We start from the raw sequence: 23,059 nt of genomic DNA on the forward strand, positions 1-23,059 counted from the left end.
GAAGCCAAAACTGTAAACAGGCTTATTTTAGGTGTACCCAAACCTTTGACAGGAGACGTGTGGGAGTGTATGAAAATCCTAAAGCCAAAGTAGAAAAACGGGAAAAAAGCCAACTAAATTAGGATGTTGTGCCTGTCAATCAAGGGTGTGTCTTGTGATCGGCAACCCCTCGGCGTACTCACGACACAGGCTCCTCTGTGGCAGTGGGCGTCTCGATGAGGCTTTCCAGAACAATGCCTTCATCTGACATGGATGCTACGTCCCGAGGCTACCGCACATCCATTTCATGCCATTTATAGAGAGTGAGGATGCCTTCACACACGCACACACACACACACAAAAACACAACCAGACATACGCAGACACATACACATGACACACAAACACGCACACCATATAGTGTCCTGAGGGTCCTTCAGGCATGAGCTGTCATCAGTCACAACACAGTCTTTACTTATTAAGAGTGTGTGTTGATGAAATGTTTTTTACAAAATCAGGACTGAAGAAAAAATCCGAAAAGAAAGTCTGATAATAGCGGTCTACAACACACACAAGTCTGTACTATTGAATATAAAACTAGCTCTACGATCTTTATACACCACCCCCGATGTCCTTTAAGCTTTGATGTGTGCAAACAGACACATACAAATAGACAGACACATGTGATATGTGTAAGGACATAAAATATCTTTATTTTATTTATTTTTCATTATATAATTATATTATAAGGCATGTTGGCATGTAAAAAAAATAGGAAAAAAACCTATGAAGATCGAAAACATTTGTTCATCTTCACGTTTTAGAAAAAAAAAAATAGGTTTTAAGTCCCAAGCTGACCAGGGCACTAGAGGGGTCAAGGGTTGAATTTCTCAAAGTGGAGTAGAGCAGTTTGCTTAAGATCTTCAGTAAGGGCAGTGTCTGCTTTGTATAACGTTTCTGCAATAGCTCAAGAATCAACTGTCAATATGAGACGCCCTTGTCTGACGGAGTGTCTCTTTTTTTTTCAGGAAACCGCTAATCTTTTTTGAGAACCGGGAGAATCCAGTCGACAGAAGAGAAAGTGTCATAGTGGCTCGTACAAATTAAAGAGATAACCCATGCCTCTCTCTGTCTCTCTCTGCATGTTGACCTTTGTGTCAGGACATCTCCTAGAACAAATACTGGTTTATATGCTACCTCAAGTGACCCAGCAGGTAGGGGGAAAAAAACAGCATAAAACTGTTATTTTCATGGGGGGAAAACGAAGGCATCATCAAACATTTGGCTTCCCTTAGAAGGTTTTTAAACAACACAAACAACACAACCTTTAACACATAAAGGCATACAATAAAAGGCATGGCTCATGGGAATGGGTCCAACATTAAAGAGAAATAAAGAAAGGCTGTAGATCTGGCCTTGGAGAAAAGAATGGGAATGTACATCCAGGATGATGTTTTCGTGTGTGTGTGTGTGCGTGTGTAAGGCAGTATAGACAGAGACTCTCTCTTTTCTGATTGTTCAGACAGAGCAGAAGCAGAAGGCACAGAGGAGAATCTAACATTACACAGAGAGGGAGGAGACCAATAGGAGCGATAGACCGTAAACAAGAGCTTACCACTGGGGAACCAGTGTGTCTCTGAGTCTGTGAGTGTGTGAGCACGTGTGCGTGTGTGTGTGTTTGTGTGTGTGTGTGTGTGTGTCTGAAGTTGAAAGAGTGACGTGTTGAAGGCATGTGGTTCTGTGTGCATGGATGTACATGTATGCTTGAGTACAAAACTGTGGTTTGTCTGTTTGTGTGTGTATGTGCTTCATGTCGGTGTGTGTGTGTGTGTGTGTGTGTTTATGAGAGGGTGTGTTGGCCATCTGTAACAACAATTAAAGTCTGGCGATAAAAATATGGCAAGATGGCTCTGGCAAAGGTCACAGCGTGTCAATGTCACAGTAGCTGACAGCCTGGTGTGTGTGTGTCTGGTGTGTGTGTGTGTGTCTGTGTATGTGGTGGGGGTGGTCTTTGGTGTTTGGCCTAACATTAAGGTGCAGTCAATCAGAGTTGGCACACATATAACAGCACCTGCATTCAGAAGCAGACTAGTTGGATGTTTCTTTCCTTGAGCACACTAGTGAGATGCCCTGTTCTATGTCCTGGTCAACACCAGAGGTGTCTGTGTGTGAAACAGTCCTCAGGAGCGCACCAGGCGTATGCCCTGTCCCGTGTCCAGCACGCTGGGTGGACACCAGGCCAGCTTGAAGCGGCGGAAGCAGCGGAGGCAGGCGCCACACGCCCAGAACGGCTGCAGCGCGCAGCACCAGTTAGCCACGGCCAGCGCCGGGTAGGTGGCCCGCGGGAAGTGCGCCTCCCAGTGGCGGCTCATGTCGCTGCCCGTGGGCAGGTGCAGCGAGTAGTCGGCCCAGGGCTTAGACACGCCGTAGTCCGCCTCGATGCCGCGGGCGCCCGCCTGCTCCGCCCAGGGCCGGCCGTTGCCCTCCGCGACGGTGACGCTGCAGTTGTAGTCGACCCAGGCTTTCGTGAAGTCGCCCAGGCACGGTGGCGACGCCGAGACGTCGTTGTTGAGGAGAGGATCGCCAGCCTCCAGGTCGCCGGAGCGGTTACTGGCGGAGGCGGCGGTCGGATGGAGCTGGGCTCCCTGCACGGCGATGTAGAGGCCCTCGACGCGCCGCACAGCACGGACCCAGGGCTGGGAGTGGTCCGTGTCCAGGACCAGGATGAGGCGTGAGCAGTGGCCAGCGTTGCGCTCCCGCCACAGCTCCAGCAGCTGGTCCATCCGCAACGTGTCCCCACCTGACAGGGAAAACAAAACACACTAGGGATGTCACGAGAACCGATACTTGCGAAACCTTTCGATTCTTTAAAATAAAAACAAACACAGACGATGCCCATTTCTTTGAAGCATCATAAGCACCGATGCCAGCGTAAATCGGTGCGGTGACTCTTCCGGAACTGATGGGGGCAGTATATGCCTCAGAGTGTTCCAGTCTACACTTACATTCAGAAGTAGGAGGTCACAAAGAAGTGGAGCCACACATGGCATAACAAAAACTTCCAATTTAGCGAAGCATCTACCGAGACTGTCTTGTGAGGAGACTTAGCACTAAAAGAATCCTCCATAGGATTCACCTCAGCCAATTAGCCAACCATATCTGAGGCACTATGACCAATGATTGCACTGTACCAAATTAAATACATCATATGGTCACCTGTAAAATCAACCTGGGATGCGTTTCCCAAAACCACAGTTGCTAACCTGTTAGGTTGGGAAACGCACCCATGATCAATACTATTGATCACAAAGTCATTGCAGAGAGATCAACAGTTAAAGCAGCACTAAAGATTTGCTCTTGGGTATAAGTATATATACTCTTTTGATCCCGTGAGGGAAATTTCTGAACCGTGAGGGTTCCCTCTACGGTTCAGAAGTGCAATAATAAACAAACTAAATATGTGTCTTTTGCAACAAAGTATGAACATAACTTCGATACAAGACAGCAGCCTGTAGAAAGAGATCTCTGAATTCCTGTAGCATATCAGCTTTTTGCCCCATTTTGATTTGAAAATTTTATTGTAACATCTGTTATGACCCGGTGGATCTTTGTGTGGTCGCTCCGCCCCTATTGTGCTACTGCTATCTCGTCTGTCTCCTACAGGCTGCTGAGTACAGAGGTGACGCCTCCTGATGTTAATTGTCGTGGCCATAAGAGGGCCGGCTCTGGCATGATGTCGCTCTCTCACTCATTTCCCTGGCCTGCTCTGACGGGAGAGCTCGTTGGGAGCTGCCTTGACTCGCTGCCCTTCTGGGGATCTCGCCTCCTTCTGCGTCTCCGTCACGTTATATTTAGTTTATTCATCTACCCCTAGACACACATTGCACAACACTTTACTTTTGTACCTAAACTGACATTCTCTACTTTTATGTTAATAAATATCATTTAAAAACGTTACGCTAAAGTGTGGTCTCCCCTATGTTGAGTTTGCCTTGAGCCAAGCGGTCTTAACACATCTTTTACATCTTTAACATCTGTAGCACACACCATCAGATTGTCTGGGTAAGAATGAAAGCAGCTTAATTGAGGATATAGCTTATAGTTAAAGAAATGCCATCTAACGATGCCACTTTTTAGGTATGTTTTTACAGACAACCAGTTTTGGTATCAACTTTAATTTTGATAATACCTGCTCATGTGAAGAAAGACAGATGAGATTTTGCCAACTACATCACTGAAGACACATTTCAGCAAGCTTTTGTATGTCAACCAGGTTGTTGGTAGTGTTTGCACATTTTGTTTTTGCAAGCTTCATATGAAGTTAGCTCACAGGTTTTAGACAAAAAATCCTTTCCTGCAGCTTGAAGGAGCAGGGAGTAGAGGAGGAGGAGAGGAGGAGTAGAGGAGGAGGAGGAGAGTGACAGAGGACATATGGAGAGTTCAGGAGAAAGGGGGATAGAAGAGGAGAGAGTGATGATGGGGTGAGACTGGAACAAGAAGGGAGAGATGGAGAGCTAAGTTACGTCAGCCATTTTTATGTGTGATGGTAAGTGATCAGGAGTCCCCACATGAGTGGGAATCCAGTATGTGTGTGTGACTGTAAGAGAGAGTAGTGGACTGTGTGTGTGTGTGTGTGTGTGAAATTATGTGGACAGGGAACTGTGTGTGTGCAACAGAAATATGATGTGAGATTCTAAGTGAGAATCAGCAAGTGTGTGTGTGTTTTTGTGTTTATGGGAGCGTGCCAGGAAGAGTTGCCCTCCCCGGAACAAACACACACACACACACACACACACCAAGGCCCTGGCAGTTATTCAGACAGCCTCCTCTGATCAAACACAGTGACACAGGGCATGACACTCAATATCCTTCATCAGGATTAATACCCTGCTGTGCGCTCTCCCACACACACACACGCACACACACAGACGCACGCACACACACACACAGACGCACGCACGCACACACACAGACGCACACACACACACGCAGGCAGGCAGGAAGATTGAACACACTGTCGGGGCGGAGCCAAGATAAGATACTTCTTTACAGTTTTGGGCAATTGCCCTTGGAGCGCTGAGGAGCTCGGACGAGACTGGGCGGCTACCCAGAATCCTTCAGGAGGGGCCATTCCTCTCACCTGTCCCATGGCGCCCTGTGGCCTCTTTACTCTCTCCTGTCTCCCTCTCCACAACCCAGTGCCACGTGGAGCCCGAGAGGATTCAGCATATGATGCAGATACAGTATCTGACAGAGAGGCAAAGCTCAGAGAGTGACAAAGTCCTGCTGCCTGGGTAGGAGCGAATGTTAGGACAACGCTGATGGGCTTGATGGACTTGATGATTATTCTGCAGGACCTTCTGCAGCATATAAAACATAAAACAGACAGACACAGACACAAGGTGCGTTTCCATAACAGCTTTGCGCAAAATAAAAGCGATATTTGTCGAAATTCGACAAAGCATAATTGCAAATGGTCTGTGTTTCCAATGCGATGATACTGTATACGAGTTTTGTCTTCTCACGATAGTCATTTCAGATAAATATAACAACAGATCTACAATGCAGCACCTTTTTGAATGTGTTTAGTGTCATGTGACTCACCTAAATGTGACTGATGTGTTTCCATGTCACTTTTACAAAATAGTGTTTTATAGGTCTGAAAAACCACCTCATGCCAACATAAAAAACGTTTGTGCGATATTTGTGAGCTTTTGCGATATTCACGTGTTTCCATTAATCGTTTTTTATTTCGCATTTTAGATTTGTGCATGTTCAGAGTTAATGGAAACTCGCCTAGACAGACACATACAGATTTTGCAACCTGGGCCACCCTCTCGTTTAGTGAATATTCACCGTAAAATCTTTTCTCTGATGAGTTCTACCCATTCATATTCATGCTCATCCTTGGCTCAGATTTCCTGTGTGGAGGCAGCCATTGATGATCCAAGACTAAAGACCCAAGGTATTGAACCAGGGAACTGAGAGGTATGGGCGTTCAAACATTGCCCTCACCACCCCTGAGAGAACTGATTAAGTTTTCGGTTAAAAAGAAAAATCTAATTTTCCCTGCAACGTCTACACAACTCCAAACTCAAACAATGAACTCAATAAACCCAAGTGCTTGTTCTCCAGGCCGACAGTTGTTATTAATTGATAAGCTGCTGGTGCAATGCATGGGCCTTCTCAGTGGGGAGACAGTGTAGCTGTTTTGCTCCGAGTGACATATTGTGAATGTTCTAGTCTTGTCTTTAGTTTCTCATTTGGTATTGGTTTAGTGTGTTGTTTTCTTTGTCCACCAATACAAGCGTCTATCAGTGGAGGATAATTATATATTCAGATAGCAGAGCCTCCATTGTACTATATTGTATTCCCTCTGTTCACAAAACAACAATGTAGGCCAGACGAGAGCCAGGTCAGACAGGCCAAAGGACTCTGCAGTCGTGTGGACAACGCATGCTCGAGGCCAACGAGACAACAGCCAACTCAAACACAGCACAAACACACACACATACACAGACACACACAGTCTGTGTGGACAACGCATGCTTGAAGCCTAACACCAACAAATAACTCCAACTCCAGCAGCACAGATACATGCAGTGCAGTCACACACAGACAGGCACACACACACACACACAGACACACACACACACACACACACACACAGTTATGTGGACGATGCATCCTGAGGCTTCAGTGTCCACAGACGACTCCAGTTGCACAGAGAGTGGCATCTCTGTAATGGAGACTGGAAACAACGGGCTGAGTTCAACAGTGTCATGGTTCAGAGAGGAATTTGCTCGCTGGATCTGACAGCTCGACTACCCCCCTCCCCCCCTCCCTCCCCCAGCCCTCGCCATCACCACTGCTCTCACAGTTTCTGATCACGTTCCAGTTCCTATCAGAGCACTCAGCTGCAGTGCACACGCACGCACACACACACACAGTCTGCTCCAGCACATTTAACACAATTATGTCCACATCTTGGACAGAGCTTCAGCCAGGGAGAGACAGTAAAGGCCACTAGTTGTAAACGGTGTCAAGTAAAAAGACTAGAACAGTAGTTCATGTCATTATTACGCAATGTAAACGTGTGTGTGTGTGTGTGTGTGTGTGTGTGTGTGTGTGCGTGTGTTTCACTGTTCTGCATGAAGCTGACTAAGCGCTTTACTCCAACCCTTCAAACCCCTTCCTTGGCTAATTAAGGGCAGTAAATAACACTGACTTTAATCAGGTGTGGTGCATTAGATACAAAGAAGCAATGGTGTTTTTTTCTTTGCGTGTGTGTGTGTGTGTGGGCCTTTCCCTTACTCCACTCACTGCCCACAACCCTCCACTCTTCAGATGAAATTCTTTACTTTAAATGTACATTTCATTCCATTGACTTATGAGCTGTTGATTCTCTTCCTAAAAGTCCATAGTCTACACCTATGATTCCTCTACCTTTGCTGCTTCCATCCTTTCTGTTACTGTTGTTTAATAAAATGTTTTATATGATGGCCTTGAAGTCTTGAGTTAGTGAGTTGGCTAACATTGTTTGTTGGTAACCAAATAGCCTACAAGTTCTGTAATTGTTGAGTTCGTGCATTCTCTCTCCTTCGCAAACATTGTTCCGTAGCCAAATCTGTAATTCTGCTGCAAAAAGGAAAAAAAAGTGTATTGTACAGAAAATAAATAGCTTACTGTCATGCAATTAAATGGCTACAGTGCAGTGAAGAGTTTGGAGAGTGAAGTTATGAAAATAATTTATGAACCAGAACATGACCATGAAGCATCTATTTCTTGCAGCTATTAAAACACCCGCTAGAGAGTTTAAATAGCCACCACCATTTGTTTTTTGCATTACAGATTATTTCTTAAAAGTTATCTCCACTAGGTCTACTGGCAGATTTATCAAACGAGTGCTTTGTCTTCGTCCTCCGCAAACTACAGGTAGTTCCGGTAGAGAGCCAATGAATAAGAGATGCCAAGCAATTTGTAATATGCAACACATTTTGTGACTGAAAAGGGGACCTCTTCTTTTCCCCTAGATATGTTTCTGTTTTAAACTGTTAGAAGAGTCTTGAGGGAAGTTCTGTGTGAGATGAGGATAAGTCTGGAGAGTGCCAACTTGCTGTGAGGTTGGATACAGAGGATTGTTGAGAACTGTGACTTTGTGCTATTGAGTTAAGTATGAGTGAATTATGTTTTGGTTTTGTCTGAAGTCTTTTTTGTTTTCTATTTGTCGGCACTATTTTCACACTCTAAATAAATCTGCACTCTCCACCAAAATCCATGTTTCCTTACTGTTTTTTCTTTTTGTGTCACTTCACCTCAGTGAGTCCTAGCCGCTCATCCTGTGTGTGGGTATGGACCGCATGGGCCGTATTTTCACAGTGACGTTCAGCTAGTATCTCCTCACCTAATGTAAGTTGCTTCGGACAACCTGTTCGTTCTACTCTACGTGGAGTTGTCCTTGGTCCAGCTCAGTTGCGTCAGTTATCAGATTTCGAGGGTTCTAAAATATGACGATATGCTGCACTGAATGATCCTTCTCGTTTTTATTTCATTTGTCCAGCTAGCTTTTCCACTGAAACTAGCCATGATTGGTCACATAGGTAGCATTCTGAAATGTCGTGCATGATCAAGGCCAAATGAACCAGTCATCACGCTGCCACTGTGTCAGCAGCGCGACCGCTGACAGTGACTGTGCGTTTCTGATGTTCGATTATTATTTACTAGACTGTTCTCACATTTCAGCACTTTACTGTACATATATTAGGTATAAAGGGTGCAGATTTCTGGGGGGGGGTTGTTGTAGTAAATAATTACCCCCCACCCTCAGAAATCACACCCTTTATACCTAATGTATGTATATATATTCATAAACAAATGAGAAAAACTATAACAAACTTGCTCCCTCCTTAATGGCTGCACCTCATCTGCCCCTTCTAGGAAGAGTGGGAGATACTGAATGAATGATTTAGTGTTCAACTCTGGTATCAAACACTCAAGTCATCCAATTCTCTCTTTCCCTCTCTGCGAGGAAGCAAATATTAACACCCCATGAAACTGAAATAGAGAGCAGCAAAGTACACACACCTAATGGCATAGAGACATGCTGGGCTATAAACTAGCTCCATCCAGCCCTTATCTGGCAACAGCAGCAGAGTAGGGGCCAGGGAATCCAATCCTTCAGTTCTCAACACTTTAGTTGAAGGTAGTGATTCTCCATGCCACTACCAATGCACACACACACACACACACACACACACACACACACGATTCTCGTTTATCGCTTTTTCTCTTTCTGTCAGCCTCTTATCATTGCAATCTATTTCTCTCTCCCTCACACATCTACACAGGGTGACATGTGCCAGTGCTCAGTGTGTGGTTGACATGTGGGCCTCTTTCCCTTTATCCCTTTCGGTCTCTCCATAGCCTGACGAGCCAGACCCACATTAAAATGTAGGGTCTGGGCACTCACCGTTCGCAGTGCTCAGTCCGAGGGGCGGGATAAGCGGTTGTCTTTCAAATTCTCTCTGCACGCAATAGGACAGCGCTATGAGTCCCATGCGTTTCCCACCAGCGGAGCTAGTTGGGTAGTTCAAACTTTTGCCAACTTAATAAAAGCTTAACTCGTGTCACAATGTTCGCCAACAGCAACATTATCTTATGTTTTCAAGTAGCAGAGAATTCAAGCCAAACCGTTGCAACTCTGCCATCAATCATTATGTTAAGCCCGCCTAACGACTCTATACACGATTTGATTGGCCTGATAGAAGTTTAATTTTTCGAGCTCACAAGCCAACGGAGAGTTGCTAGACTCGCCCTGGCAGCAAATTGAATTTGCTGCCGCTAGGGTGCGTCTAGATTTCTAGGCTAGGCTCTCCATCCTTCTTGTTCCTTTTTCAGTCTCTCTCTCTCCACCCCCCCCCCCCCTCTCTGTCTCCACATAACTAATGACACAGCCATATGACCCATCTCACCTGCCAGTATCCAGACTGCGGTGCCCAGAATTAGCGCGACTGCAGGAGAGCAGGTAGGTGTCGCTTACCCCGTCCCTCACATCAAATGATGTTTGATTGGCATGAATGAATGAATGAAGCTTCACATATTATGCTATTGAATCGACATGATCATTTTGTAAGACATAGCATTTCTCTTTCCCCACATACCTAATGACTCACTCACAAGTACAGCATAGAGTAACATAACACACACTAGAGTGCGGATCGGGCCGAAATTTTCCGTTTGCATCATGTAAAGCAGACCTGTTGGTTACCCAACATACCGGTAATAAGGAATTTTAAATGTTAAGCTTCCAATGCATATCGCCCCCATGTGTCCGAACCCGAACTGAACCCGACTACAATTTCTAAATATTTGTCCGAACCCGACCCGTCGGGTCCCGTCGGGCTCGGGTCGGGTAGCCACACTCTAATATGCACACACAGTATACACACACAGTATACACACACACACAGTACACATATATACACATACACAGTATACACACACACACACACACACACAGTATACACACACAGACACAGTATACACACACACACACAATATACACACACACACACACACAGTATACACACACACACACAATATACACACACACACACACACACACACACACACACACACACACACACACACACACACACACACACACACACACACACACACACACACACACACACACACACACACACACACACACACACACACACACACACACACACACAGTATACACACACAGACACAGTATACACACACACACACACAATATACACACAGTATACACACACACACACACACACACACACACACACACACAGTATACACACACAGACACAGTATACACACACACACAATATACACACACACACACAGTATACACACACACACACACACACACACACACAGTATACACACACACACACACACACACACAGTATACACACACACACAATATACACACACACACACACACAGTATACACACACACACACACACACACACACACACACACAGTATACACACACACACACACACACACACACAGTATACATACACACACACACACACACACACACACACACACACACACACACACACACACACACACACACACTCTCTCACCTGCCAGTGCCCAGTCTCCAGTGCGCAGCGTGTGGCCGCTGTAGTAGAGCAGGTAGGTGTCGTGGCGCGGCCCCTCGGGGGTGCGCAGCTCCAGGAAGGTCCTGAGCTTGACCAGCAGGGCCTCCAGGCTCAGGCCGCTGGTGGAGTAGTCGCAGCCGAACGTGTGGATGAGGTGGTGCGAGAAGAGGCGCTGCACGGCCGACAGGGCGGCGGTAGAGCGCGCGTTCAGCTCCTGCACCTGCTCCGGGGGGAGGAGGACCGGCTGGCCATCAGCACTGTGGCGGAGAGAGGGTGTTAGGAAAGTTAGTGTGAGTGTGAGTGTAAGTGTGAGTGTGAGTTTGAGTGTGTGTGTGTGTGTGAGTGTGTAAAGTGGCGATAGAGCGCGAGTTCTGCTCCTGCACATGTTGCACAAGTGTCAGAGCGCGTATAGTATGTCTGGAAATAGCTAAATTCTTCATTTTGGAATGTGATGCTCAAATGAAACGTTAAATGTGTGTGTGTGCCATTACAGCCAAAGTGTGATGACCATCAGTGCTGAGTAGAGGAGATGGGAGAACAGAGTGTGTGTCTGTGTGTCTGTGTGTGTGTGTGAGTGTGTGAGTGTGTGTGTGTGTGTGGGTGGACAGGTGTGATACTAGTGGCAGGAAGACACAGAAGAGGAGAGTGACGTGCGTGTTACTGGATGTGATTTAAAAAGTACATCAGATGATTATACCAGAAGGGAAATGAAACATTCATATAAAACAAAAAAGACAAAGATGAAGAGACGAGCTGGGCAATGGAGGTGGAGAGGATTGGTAAACCTGAGAGAGTGCACAAAAGATGAGTCGCTGTGAAGAGAAGAAAAAAGAAGGGAGGCCTGGCGGGATGAGACACACTGACGAGGGGATGAGAAAAGAGAATGACTGTGGGTTTAATGGTTGGGGGCGAGGGGAAATCGGCACGGCGTGTTCAGAGTTTTGGTTCTGCGGTGGTTGTCATGGGAGGCAGACTGTGACTAGATCAAGGTGAAGCATCTCGTCCTCACACACACACGCTCGTGGACATGAGTCACCAATTGTAGCCAAGTTAGTGTGTGTGTGTGTGTGTGTGTGTGCGCGCGCGTGTGTGGGGGGGGGGGGGGGGGGGCTAGAAGGCTAGACATCAAAGCCACCTCTAAATGCATTCATAAGCATTACGTAAGGGATAACGGCCGCCGAGGTGTCCTGTTATACGGAATTAATGGACGAGGGCGAGGGACAAAAAACTTCCCTTGCCTCCGCCCAAGTCCATTAATTCCGTATAACTGGACACACCTCGAAGGCCGTTATCTCGCTTATCACCCGGTTGCCACTGTAAAGTAAAGCTAACACGCGGTTCTGTTTAAAAAGAAGCTCACTAGTTCAGGTTGTTGTACAACTTTCGTTGGCCCAGTTAGCTTGTTTACAGTTGATTCCATTGTGGCGAAGCCTGCAACCAAAGATTCTAGAGCGCTGCAACCGTCGTCCTACTATGGTTGTTATAGTTACTATTCATAAGCATTGATATGGAACGGTGTCCTGTTATTCAGAATTAATAGCCAACCCACCAGCCAATCAGAAAAGAGTATTTCTTCTCTCCGGGTGATAAGGTTTGGTAACTAACATACAAAGAATGTTTTTGAATGCACATCCTCGAGTCAGTATGTGTGCATGTTTGCGTGTGCAAAGATTATATGTGTTGTGACCGTATGTATATGGGTCAGCGCGAAACATTCATCGCCCTTTAAACACATGAATAAACATTCACCAGTGTGTGTGTGTGGGTGGGTGTGTGTGTGTGTGTGTGTGTGTAATCACCCTTCTGAATGTATGTATGAACATAAGTATCTGTAAGTGCAAGTATTAGAGCAAAGCGTCAAGGCTGAGCGGCTGGTAAAATATTAAGCTCTGATCAACATGTCTAGTCATTCATCTCTCAAACAGACACACAGACACAGACACAGAAACACACACACCAGCATGGATACAAGCACATACATACACAAATATGCACGTACACACACACACATATTCAAACCAGACACAGTCAGACATAGACATAGAAACAGAGACAGACACGCACACACACACATATATAGACCCTTTCATGGAATTTTCATTATCAGCATCATAGTTGGCCCCACAAGACTTCCTTTTTAACATTCCATATGTTATCTTAATGCAGAGGAAGTAGATTGGGGCCCAAATAGAATGTTCAAGCATTGTTTTTGTTTACCTTCTTGAAAGGGTCCATAGATAGATAGATAGAAGTTGACACAGACAGTAAGAGGGAGAAAGTTTAAGATTGGAGACAAAGAAATGGCATGATGTCAAGAAAATATTGTAATGACCAAATCAAAGGAGGACAGATTTTTTGAATAAAAACATTTTTAATTAGATCTTATGTTTAAATGTGTATGCATGTGTTAGAGATGGGGAGAGGGAGAGTAGTTGGTGAGAAGAGAGGGAAAATGTCTGTGTGTGTGTGTACTGTGTATGTGTACTGTGTGTGTGTGTGTGCGTGTTATAAGGGCAGAGTGTTTTCCCCCTCACTGTGTAGTTTACCTCAGATAGCCACAGCTGATGAAAGCTGCAGACAGTGAACATGGATCTAACAAGACCTCTGTTGACAGTGTATCTGTGTGTGTGTGTGTGTGTGTGTGTGCGTGTGTCCACTGATCTATTCATGCAGAAATGTCTGCACGTCTCGGTCTGAGTTCTCTTTTCGAACATCCTAACTCTGTCAGTCACGTCTTATGTCTGTCTGCCCATGTGTGTGTGCCTGTGACTGACGCAAGCCAAGACTGAGAGATGTCATTCATGCCAGTCTGTCGTTATGTCTGTGACTCAGTGATGTCAGCAATGTCTGACTGTCTATCTGTCTATATGTTTGTGAGCAGTAAGTGATGTCAGCAGTTTATGTCTGTCTGTCTGTGAGTTAGTTAGATCTGTTTGTCTGTGAAGGAGGTCTGTCTGCCTGTGTGTGTGGTCTGTCTGTCTGTCTGTCTGCCTGTATGTCTGTGAATGAGTAAGGTCTGTCTGCCTACAGTATATGTCTGTGAGTGAGTGAGGTCAGTCAGCCTGTGGTGAGTGATGTTAGCAATAATGATGTCAGTGACATCAGTATATCTGTCTGTTGCGGCAATCCCAGCTACCTTTTCTCACAGACTACCACCGTCTCCCATTTACCCACTGGCCTCCATGTCTGTACAGTATATCGGGCTAGTGTTATCTTTTTCTATGTGATCATCCTCCTCCACCTCCTCCAGCCTCTTAACATGTTTGTCATCTCTCCTCTATTCCCTGCCCACCTCTCTCTTGGTCACACTCCACGTTTGTCTTTAATGTGTGTGTGTTCTTCAGCTATACTGGACTCAGAAAGCAGGGGTGGGGGTAAAATAAAAGAACAGCTCATCTAAGAAAAACACTTTACCTCTACCTCTCTTTCTTTCTCTCTCTTTCCCCCTCTCTCTCCCCTCTCTCTCTTGCTCACACCACCCCTTTCTCCTTCTCTCCACACTAACATTACACCCTAGTTAATGTTTAAGAACGGGATAAAAAGCTGGAGCAAGCTAATGGGATGATATCCCAGCCTTTGGAAAGCTGTGGTGTGGTCCAGGAGCTTTAGTGAGGGTAGGTGTAGAGGGGGCTGTGATGTTTAATAGGGGGCTATGGCCTGTGGTGGATATGGAATGTTTTTTTACTTGGTGTATAAACGTCAAAGGTCTCACGCTTTTCTCTTCATTTCCCTTCGACGCTTTCCCTTCTGCTCCCCTCTTTCTCTATCTCTCCCTCCTCTCTCTCCCCTCTCTCACCCCTCTCTCCTTTCTACCCTATCCCCTCTGCTCTCCATCAGCTTCAATCCAAACCATCTCCCTCCTTCCATACCTCTTCCCTTCCACACTATCCGCTCTACTCTTCATCATCTCTCTCCATACCTCAATCATCTATACCTTCTCACCTCTCTTCTCTATCTGCCTCTCTTCTACTCCTCCTCTCTCTATCCCTCTTTACTAGTCTCTTCATTATACTCTACCTCTGTTCTAGGGATGCACAATTAATTGATTTGAACTGATGCACTTAGCCAAGGCTGCAATTAATCATGCCGCTTGCAACTCTGTTATAGTGGTTCATCTTGTCTCATGATGACTTGTCTCATGTCTATGATTTTTATATTTAGGTCATCCTCCTCGTGTGGCAGACAGTAAAGCTCACCTACAGTATCAGGAGGGCTGTTCCTCGCATTCACTAGGCATGCTTACCAATCAGAAGTGGCCCAACTTAAAGCCTATCTTGTACAAAAATTAAACCGCAAATCAAATCACAACCCTGAGATCTGTCAGAAAAATTACAATTATTTATACAATTATTTTCCCCATATTCTGCAGCCCTACTCTGCTCTGTGTCAGCCGTTCTCATCCTCTTCCCTCTCTTTTCTTATGTCCCTCTCTTCTCCTCTATCTTTCTCCCCTTCTCACCTCTTTTCTCCTCCTCCCTCTCTCTTCTGTTCTTCCCTTTCTCTTCCCTTCAGCTCTTCACCTCTGCTCTCTATCAGCCACTCTGCTCCTTCTCCTTCTCTCTCCCTCCTCCCTCTTCACCTCCCCTCTGCCGTCCCTGAGAAGCACTCATCATTGTAGAAATCATGATCACTCCTGTCAGACAACACATTACACACACACACACACACACACACACACACACACACACACACACACACACACACACAGACACACACACACACACTCCACCGCATTCCACTTGTGTGCCCTCGCCTGCTTGCCTTCCAGCCATTCAGCCTGTTCACGGGGTGCCAGCGGAATACTGAGCACCCAGCTTGCACATGGCCCCACATGCCCAATCACTGACACTAACTCATGCCTCATGCTGCTCTGCTCACCCCCCCCCCCTCCACACACACCCACACCCACACACACACACACACACACACACACACACACACACACACACACACACACACAGCCAGTTATTGACATTCAGACAGCTAAAGCCTCCCTCTTCACAGAACAAGCTTGTGTTCATTCATGTCCATTAGTTGCTTTTTAAACTCAGTTAAGTGTTTGTGTATTTGGGTTGGGTGGATGTGACAGAGAGTGAGGCGGAGTGAGGGAGAGGAGAGAGGGAGGGAGAGAAAGAAAAAAGAAAAAAAAAAAAAAAGAGGGAGCGAAAGATGGATTGAGATTCTAGTCTAGCTGCTCTTACAAGATCTGGTGTCTGAAACATTAAACAGAAAACCCGAGCTCTGTTGAACTTTAATGCATGCCCTCACAAATATTTTTTTTTCCTTCCATTTCCAAGAGATGGATCACGATTGAGTGATCTATACTGAATAACTCTACAGTATGGAACAGAACCAAACATTTCATTTGTTTTTCTTAATAATAGATAATAAGCAAACACAAGAGTGTTTATGTGAATGTCTGTGTGAATGAGAGAGAGAGAGAGAGAGAGAGAGAGAGAGAGTGAGAGTGTGTGAGAGTGTGTGTGTGTGTGTGTGTGTACCTGTAGTAGCTGGTGGGTATGACTACGGCGTATCCAGCACAGGTGCCTCCCAGGCAGCCGCCCAGCTCATGGAAGAGGCCGTGGGCCAGGGACTCTAACGGCAGCACCACCAGCAACACGCCCATGAACAGCCCGTTAGAGAGCTGAGGAAAGAGAGGAGGAGGGAGGGAGGGGGAGGGAGAGGGAGGGAGAGAGAGAGAGGGGGAGATGGAGATAGAGGGTGGGGGATTAGATTATCATTGACATATTCTAGCTCTGGCAACACGGTATCCAAACAGTCATGCTAACAAAGCAAGGCAGACAGACAGACATGACATCATGAGCTGATAAAGGGATGCACCAGTGCAGACGTACCGGTTCCGTATGAGCTCAGTGGCCTTTTAGAAAAGAGGGGAACAAATGAACTCATACTACGTTGCAGAGGAGGGCCCCCCCACCACCCCCTCCCCCCATATACTGGTAAATGCACATAATGTTACAGCTCTAGGCTACATGACAATGGCATGACAGTATACATGGGTCATCCAATATTTTCCCCAGAGGTCAGCTCTATGGCCATCTCAGTGTCAGCAGTGTTCTGACCTACACTCATGGTTATCAATCAATCACTGAGCCGATCATCAATCATCAACTGTTAGAAATCAGAACAAGAGACAAAGTCTGCGAATACAAAAGGACAAAGAAACGACAGTAATCCAAACAGTTTGACATCATGAAAAGGTTGACAGCTTGTTGGGGGAGCAGCATCGCAAAAACACTTCATCAAACTACCCAGAGCTGCATAATCACATAGAGAGAATGACAAAGGGAGGAGTGAGGAATGATGGAAGCATAACTGAGTGAGTAAGTGAGTGTGAAAGAGAGAGAGGGGGGAGACAGAGAGAGAGAGGGAGAGAGAGGGAGAGTGAGTGAGAGAGAGAGAGAGAGAGAGAGAGAGAGAGAGGGTGAGTGAGAGCGAGAGAGGGAGGGAGAGAGGAGAGGAAAAACACAGACAGCACTGTCTATTCACATGTGTATTTTGAGGCGCTCCAGGGTTTGTTGACGGTCTTTGTCAGTACAGACCAACAGCGAGAGATAATTTAATTCCGAGCCACAAAGACCACTTCATCTGACACTCCAACGATGCACGCCGTGACTCACCAAGCCACGGACAACACACCAACAAAACAACCCATTTGTGCGCAAACAAACAGCATCTTCACCATCATCACAGTCTCATTTGTAAGCCTCCCATCAGTTAGAATGTATGGTATAACCTTGTCAAAAATCTGGCTTTCGGTTCAATTAGTAATGTTTTTTAGCTCGGTTCTTCATTGTGCAAGACACTTATACTTACCAAGGTGAACCATAATCACTAGAGGGACCTTCATAATACACAACCAGGCCCCTGAATAAGAGTGTGGTGATTGGTGAGAGTAGTGATATATCATAGCAATTTGTTTACATTGCATTGAATAATTCCTCTCCCTGCTTCCATCCTATACTAACTCTGCTTGTTGTATTGTGTATCTGTCGACATGGCAACATGCTTATTATGATGAAAGTATGTATCCATCTCTTTAACCAGCTGATCACAGCAAGCCCCCCGCCCCCACAAGTCATGAATCTGCCCAAAGTTTCATCCTACGAGGGATTTTTTTATTGTCTAATACAGGAGTCATGGTGCACTAGTCTCAGGGGATCAAGTGATCAAGTGTCATGTTCAAGCTGGGCCCTGTAGAATGCCTTGAGACATACAGTCATACTTTATGGCACTATAGCCTATAGTCTGAATATAATACTGAAATGAACTGAATATGTTTAAAAAGTACCGTTTCTCTAGCAATCAATGGAGGCTAAAATGTGAGAGCATTATTATACAGAGCTACACAAGGTGACCAGTAAAGACAAGTGAAGCATTTAACTGAGATCTCACTAAGGCAGAAAGAGAGAGAGAGAGAGTGAAAAAGGAGTGAAAAAAGAGTGAGAGAGAGGAAAGAGAGAGAGACAGAAAGAAATAAAGAAAAAAAGAAAAAGAGAATGAGAGAAACAGAAAAGTGAGGGGGGTCTTTTTAGCTGAAGCAAAGAGAGCAAGTGAGAAGAGCTGGAGCAGATTGAGAGTGTGAACGTGAACTGTGTGTGCGTGTGTGTGTAAGTGAGTAAGAGAGAGAGAGAGTGAGTGAGTGAGAGAAGAGGGGATGATCTCACTACACTGGTTCCTCTGGTGTTAATGACCTGAAGTGAGGGCGGGGCAACAACATGGTGCCATTGACGAACCTGCAGAAGCAGATTCCACTCAGAAGTGGATACGTCAGTCATCCAACCATAGTAGATTTTAAAATATGATAAACAGAGAAACTAGCCTGAGGCCTGATCCTAATCATACCACGGTTCTTTACAATTACAATTATACAATTACATTACATTTGGCTGACGCTTTTTAGCCAAAGCGACTTGCAACATGGTAAAAACATTTAAAGCTTTTAAGAGCAATTGTAACAATAAAAAACCCCCACAATAAGTGCATCAATGAGTGCAATTGTCTGTAGTAGTGCTATGAGAGGAGATGATCTCTGAAGACCTGGGTTTTCAGACATTTTTGAAGATGTTGAGGGATGTCCCTGCTCTAGTAGGAACATGTAGTGCGTTCCACCAACGAGGGACGACAGATGAGAAAAGTTTGTATCGGCCATATGTACAAAAAGGTTCAAATATGCTACTAGGCCGAGGTCAAATAGACTGGACCAGGTCAGTCTGTGGAAAATATTTAGACAGGATATCAACAGTAATGGCTCAAATTTAAAGTAATGATTCAAATATAATTCTCTGTGTGGATATAAGGGCCAAAAAGGTACACTAAAAAGTAGTGGTTCAAAAGGTAGGCATAGATTAATCAATAAATCCCTGTGTGGAAGTATGTGCAAAAAAGACACACTAAACAGTAGTTATTCAAAAGGTAAGAATAGATTAATGAATAAATCCCTGTGTGGAAATATGGGTAAAAAGATACACTAAACAGTAGTAATTCAAAAGGTAAGTATAGATTTATCAACAAATCCCTGTGTGGAAGTATGGACGGAGCCTCATTAGAACGAGCAACAGTTGTTCAGGGACAGCTAACTTGATGGTCCTTAGTTGTGAGTGAAAAGCCATAATGGTGTACAAAAATTGCCAAAAACTGTCCATGCCCAAGCCTGTGTAAATTTTGAGTCTTTGTCATCCAAATCATAGGCCTACACTGATCAGTTTGTGTCACAGTCTTTTGTTGACTTAAAACTGTAGTTGTGGTCTGCAGTATCTGGACACTGGATGCCATCTTCTTTTGGGAGGTGCTCTTCCAGATGACATTGACCCCGTGATATGTTTGTTCGGAACAAAATCCTTTCGGTTGATGTTCAAAATCCACTTCTGACGAACAGCTTGGTCTTCGGCTCGCCCTGGGAATCTGTGTAGTGCTTATGTATGGTGTTACACAGGGGCAGGCTGTGTAATACCGGCGGGGGAACTTATATATTTTTGTTCCATATCTGTATTTTCCCACTGCTGTTGTAACAGCCGAACACACAACAGGTTCTTCCCGACATCGTAAGCCATTCTTACAGTAACTATGGACCAGCACACAGAGTACAGTACAGTACAGTACACACACACACACACACACACAGTACACATACAGTACACACACACACACTACACACAGTACACACACACACACTACACACACACACACACACACACACACACTACACACACACTACACACACACTACACACACACTACACACACACACACAAAAAAGAACTTTGTATGCCGGTCCTGCTGTGTGCCCACTGATATGCAGCTCCAGTGCCCCCAATCCCCCCCTTACCTGCCAGGACACGGCACCCAGAATGGCTGTGGACAGCAGGCTGAAGAACACCAGTCTCTCGGACACCAGGCAAAAGTGGCGCATGCCCCGAGCGCCCATGACGCGGTCGAGCGGCCGCAGCTCAGACGCCTGGGCTCGGTGGGCCTTCTGGCACTCGTCCAGCTTGGAGTGGAAGCCCCAGAGGGAGGCCAGGAACACAGCGTGGCACAGCACCCAGAAGAGCCCGAACACGCAGAAGCCCGGGATGACCAGGTACCACAGCTCCAGGTGGCCCAGCTTGATGGCGCACAGCCCGAAGAAGGCCCCCTCGAGCAGTGCCAGTGGCAGCAGGGACAGCTTCCTCCAGAGGCGGCCCAGCGAGAGAAACGGGCGCCAGCGGTCGGTCGGCGGCAGGCCACTGAAGTAGACATCCAGCAGGGGGTCGCACAGCAGTCGGCCCAGGTAGCAGCCGAGGGCGAACGGATTGGTGCGGACGCTCGTGGCCTTGAAGAAGAAGGCCGAGGTGACCACGGCGAAGCAAGCCAGATTGGGCAGGGCCAGAAGGGACTTCATGCGCAAGTCCACCACAGTGGCAGCCAGGGCCAGCACCAGTGCCAGGAGTGCGGCCGACTTCTCCAGCGGCAAGGTGGTGCTGGCGATGGCGAAGCCTAGCAGCTCCAGCATCTCCTCGGAGGTGAGGAGCGTCGGCCGGTAGCGGACGCTACCCCCGATGCGCTCCGTCACCGCCCAGAGTGCGCGGGCAGACACGCTGGCCAGGAGGAGGTAATTGGTCACCTGCTCCTTGACCTCGGCGTCCAGCGCAGAGCTGTTGAGGAAGCAGAGGAGGCCCTGGAGGAAGCCGAACCACAGGTAGAAGAGACTGATGCTGGCCGACTCCATGGAGAAGTAGTAGTAGAGGATGCTGGCGATACCTAGGACGAATAGGCCCAGGATGAAGATGACCAGGATCATGGGCTCAGAGGAGAGCTCCCAGCGCACGTACATGCCCAAGCAGACAGCCACCAGCAGGTTCAGACTGGACAGGTATCCCAGGCAGCGCACCGACGATCCCCACACGTCCCCTTCCCTGGGCGCATCCTCCGGCGCATCCTCGGGTGCATCCTCTTCGGCCACTTCCTCCATGCTGCTCATGGTTTAGAGCGAGGTGGAGTTTGAGACAAGGCGACACGGAGTCGAATTTGTTGTCCAACTATGGGGGTGCCTCTTCTTGCTCACATGACAGCGACTAAAGAAAATAATAATTTAGAAATATGTTAATACAAACTCTGTTCACGATCAGGCTGTCCAAGTTATCATCCAGGGCCTACTAACCTACTAACAGATAGGTGGCTATAGGCTAACGTTAGATAAAATAAACCAACAGTTAGCATAGCAGGCTAGTTGTCCCAATCACAATTCAGAAGTAACGTTAGAAATCAGTAAGCAGAAAAAGAAAGAAATGACATTACATAATTTATCTCCGTCACAGTCCGAGTTGAGTGTACGTGGCTGTTAAGACATGCCCTTACTCATCCAAACTTTTTAACTAGTCACTGACCTAAAGTTAGGTTCAATTTAGCATGTCAGGTAAATGTTTGTTGCAACATCTCATTTATTGTCTTTACTTTACAAGATAAACTTTAGCTATACCGCGTAAGACGTAGGCCTATCTAAAATGTATCTAAGTTAGCTTTTAGCGACCGAGGACTACAAATCATTAAAGTCTGCTGACAGACCGTGGTTTGGGCTTGACTGCACTCCATAGTGATTAGTCGATGGCAGCCGATGTGGCACGTCCCACTGTCTAATAATCTCGCAAATTACCACTGAACCTGATTGACTTCAACATCAGTCATATGTATACCCTCAAATAGGAAGAAATGCACTGTATATGACATTTCCAAAGCCGTTCATTCAAAGAAAATGCGATACTTACACTTGTTTGTCAACTTTTCCTCAGTTCGCCCAGAGAATGTTATATTTCCGTAATTCAAACTACGGTGTCTCGAGAAGAACATTCTTTGCAGCTGATTCGGACATACAGGACTAAACGCATTACAGTTAGACATTCTCTGCTATTTACCCCAGTTCTGTGAAATTCATGTCGTGTTCTTCTTCTTCTTCTTCTTCTTCTTCTTAAAATGTATTGGCGGTTGGCATACCTTCGTGTCGTGTTATTCCATTCCATTGAATAATCTAGTCTATTGCTCAATGTGTAAAGATATAGGCACATCACATTGAGATCATTGAGCCTATAGTTTGTACAGTGCAAAAGAAGAAAATTGGGTGGTTGTTTTTTGTAAAGCCAAGACAAATACAGTATCTAAACATTGCCTACCACATGCTCTGGCAGTGGTTTGGTCGTACCCATAACCTATATGGATATATTTTCTAAATGCATCACATTATTTATTTGACATTTGAGTAGACTCGCAAACTTTTCAATAGCCATGCAATGAACTGATATAAGGTAAATAATCTCTGTCTCTGTCTCTCTGATTCAGCTGCATATACACACACACACACACACAGATTTTCGGAAAATGACATGGTGAGAAGTGTAGCATTTTCTTCGCAGGGGCACTGCGTAGGTAGAGGA

The 23,059-nt window shown here is 45.9% G+C and overlaps 1 protein-coding gene across 2 annotated transcripts; it reads right to left on the reverse strand.

Annotated features, from left to right (window-relative positions):
- Positions 1 to 672: 672 nt before the first annotated feature.
- tmem168a (transmembrane protein 168a) lies at positions 673 to 22,456 on the reverse strand. Of its 2 annotated transcripts, none has more exons than XM_076296612.1 (5): positions 22,397 to 22,456; positions 20,482 to 21,706; positions 16,635 to 16,777; positions 11,116 to 11,390; positions 673 to 2,779 (listed from the first exon to the last, which is right to left on the reverse strand). In XM_076296612.1, the coding sequence occupies exons 2-5, from the start codon at positions 21,610 to 21,612 to the stop codon at positions 2,160 to 2,162; spliced, it is 2,169 nt and encodes a 722-aa protein (XP_076152727.1). In that variant the 5' UTR covers positions 21,613 to 21,706; positions 22,397 to 22,456; the 3' UTR covers positions 673 to 2,159. The 2 variants fall into 2 exon arrangements, with proteins under 2 accessions (XP_076152727.1, XP_076152728.1); XM_076296613.1 differs by lacking the exon at positions 22,397 to 22,456 and adding an exon at positions 21,930 to 22,002.
- Between the last annotated feature and the right edge of the window lie 603 nt (positions 22,457 to 23,059).

This window comes from Alosa pseudoharengus, unplaced genomic scaffold, assembly GCF_046254945.1.
Source record: "Alosa pseudoharengus isolate Yale_2024_CS ecotype anadromous, Long Island Sound unplaced genomic scaffold, YU_APseudo_1.1 YU_APseudo_1.1_scf_20, whole genome shotgun sequence".
Classification (NCBI taxonomy): Eukaryota; Metazoa; Chordata; class Actinopteri; order Clupeiformes; family Clupeidae; genus Alosa; species Alosa pseudoharengus.

What these genes read in the sequence shown, in the direction of transcription:
- tmem168a (XM_076296612.1), bottom strand. Translation starts at nt 21,612, where the DNA reads ATGAGCAGCATGGAGGAAGTGGCCGAAGAGGATGCACCCGAGGATGCG. An exon ending in ATACCCACCAGCTACTACAG is followed by an intron (nt 11,391 to 16,634) that starts GTACACACACAC and finishes TCTCCGCCACAG; the next exon opens with TGCTGATGGCCAGCCGGTCC. An exon ending in TGGAGACTGGGCACTGGCAG is followed by an intron (nt 2,780 to 11,115) that starts GTGAGAGAGTGT and finishes TTTCCCTGTCAG; the next exon opens with GTGGGGACACGTTGCGGATG.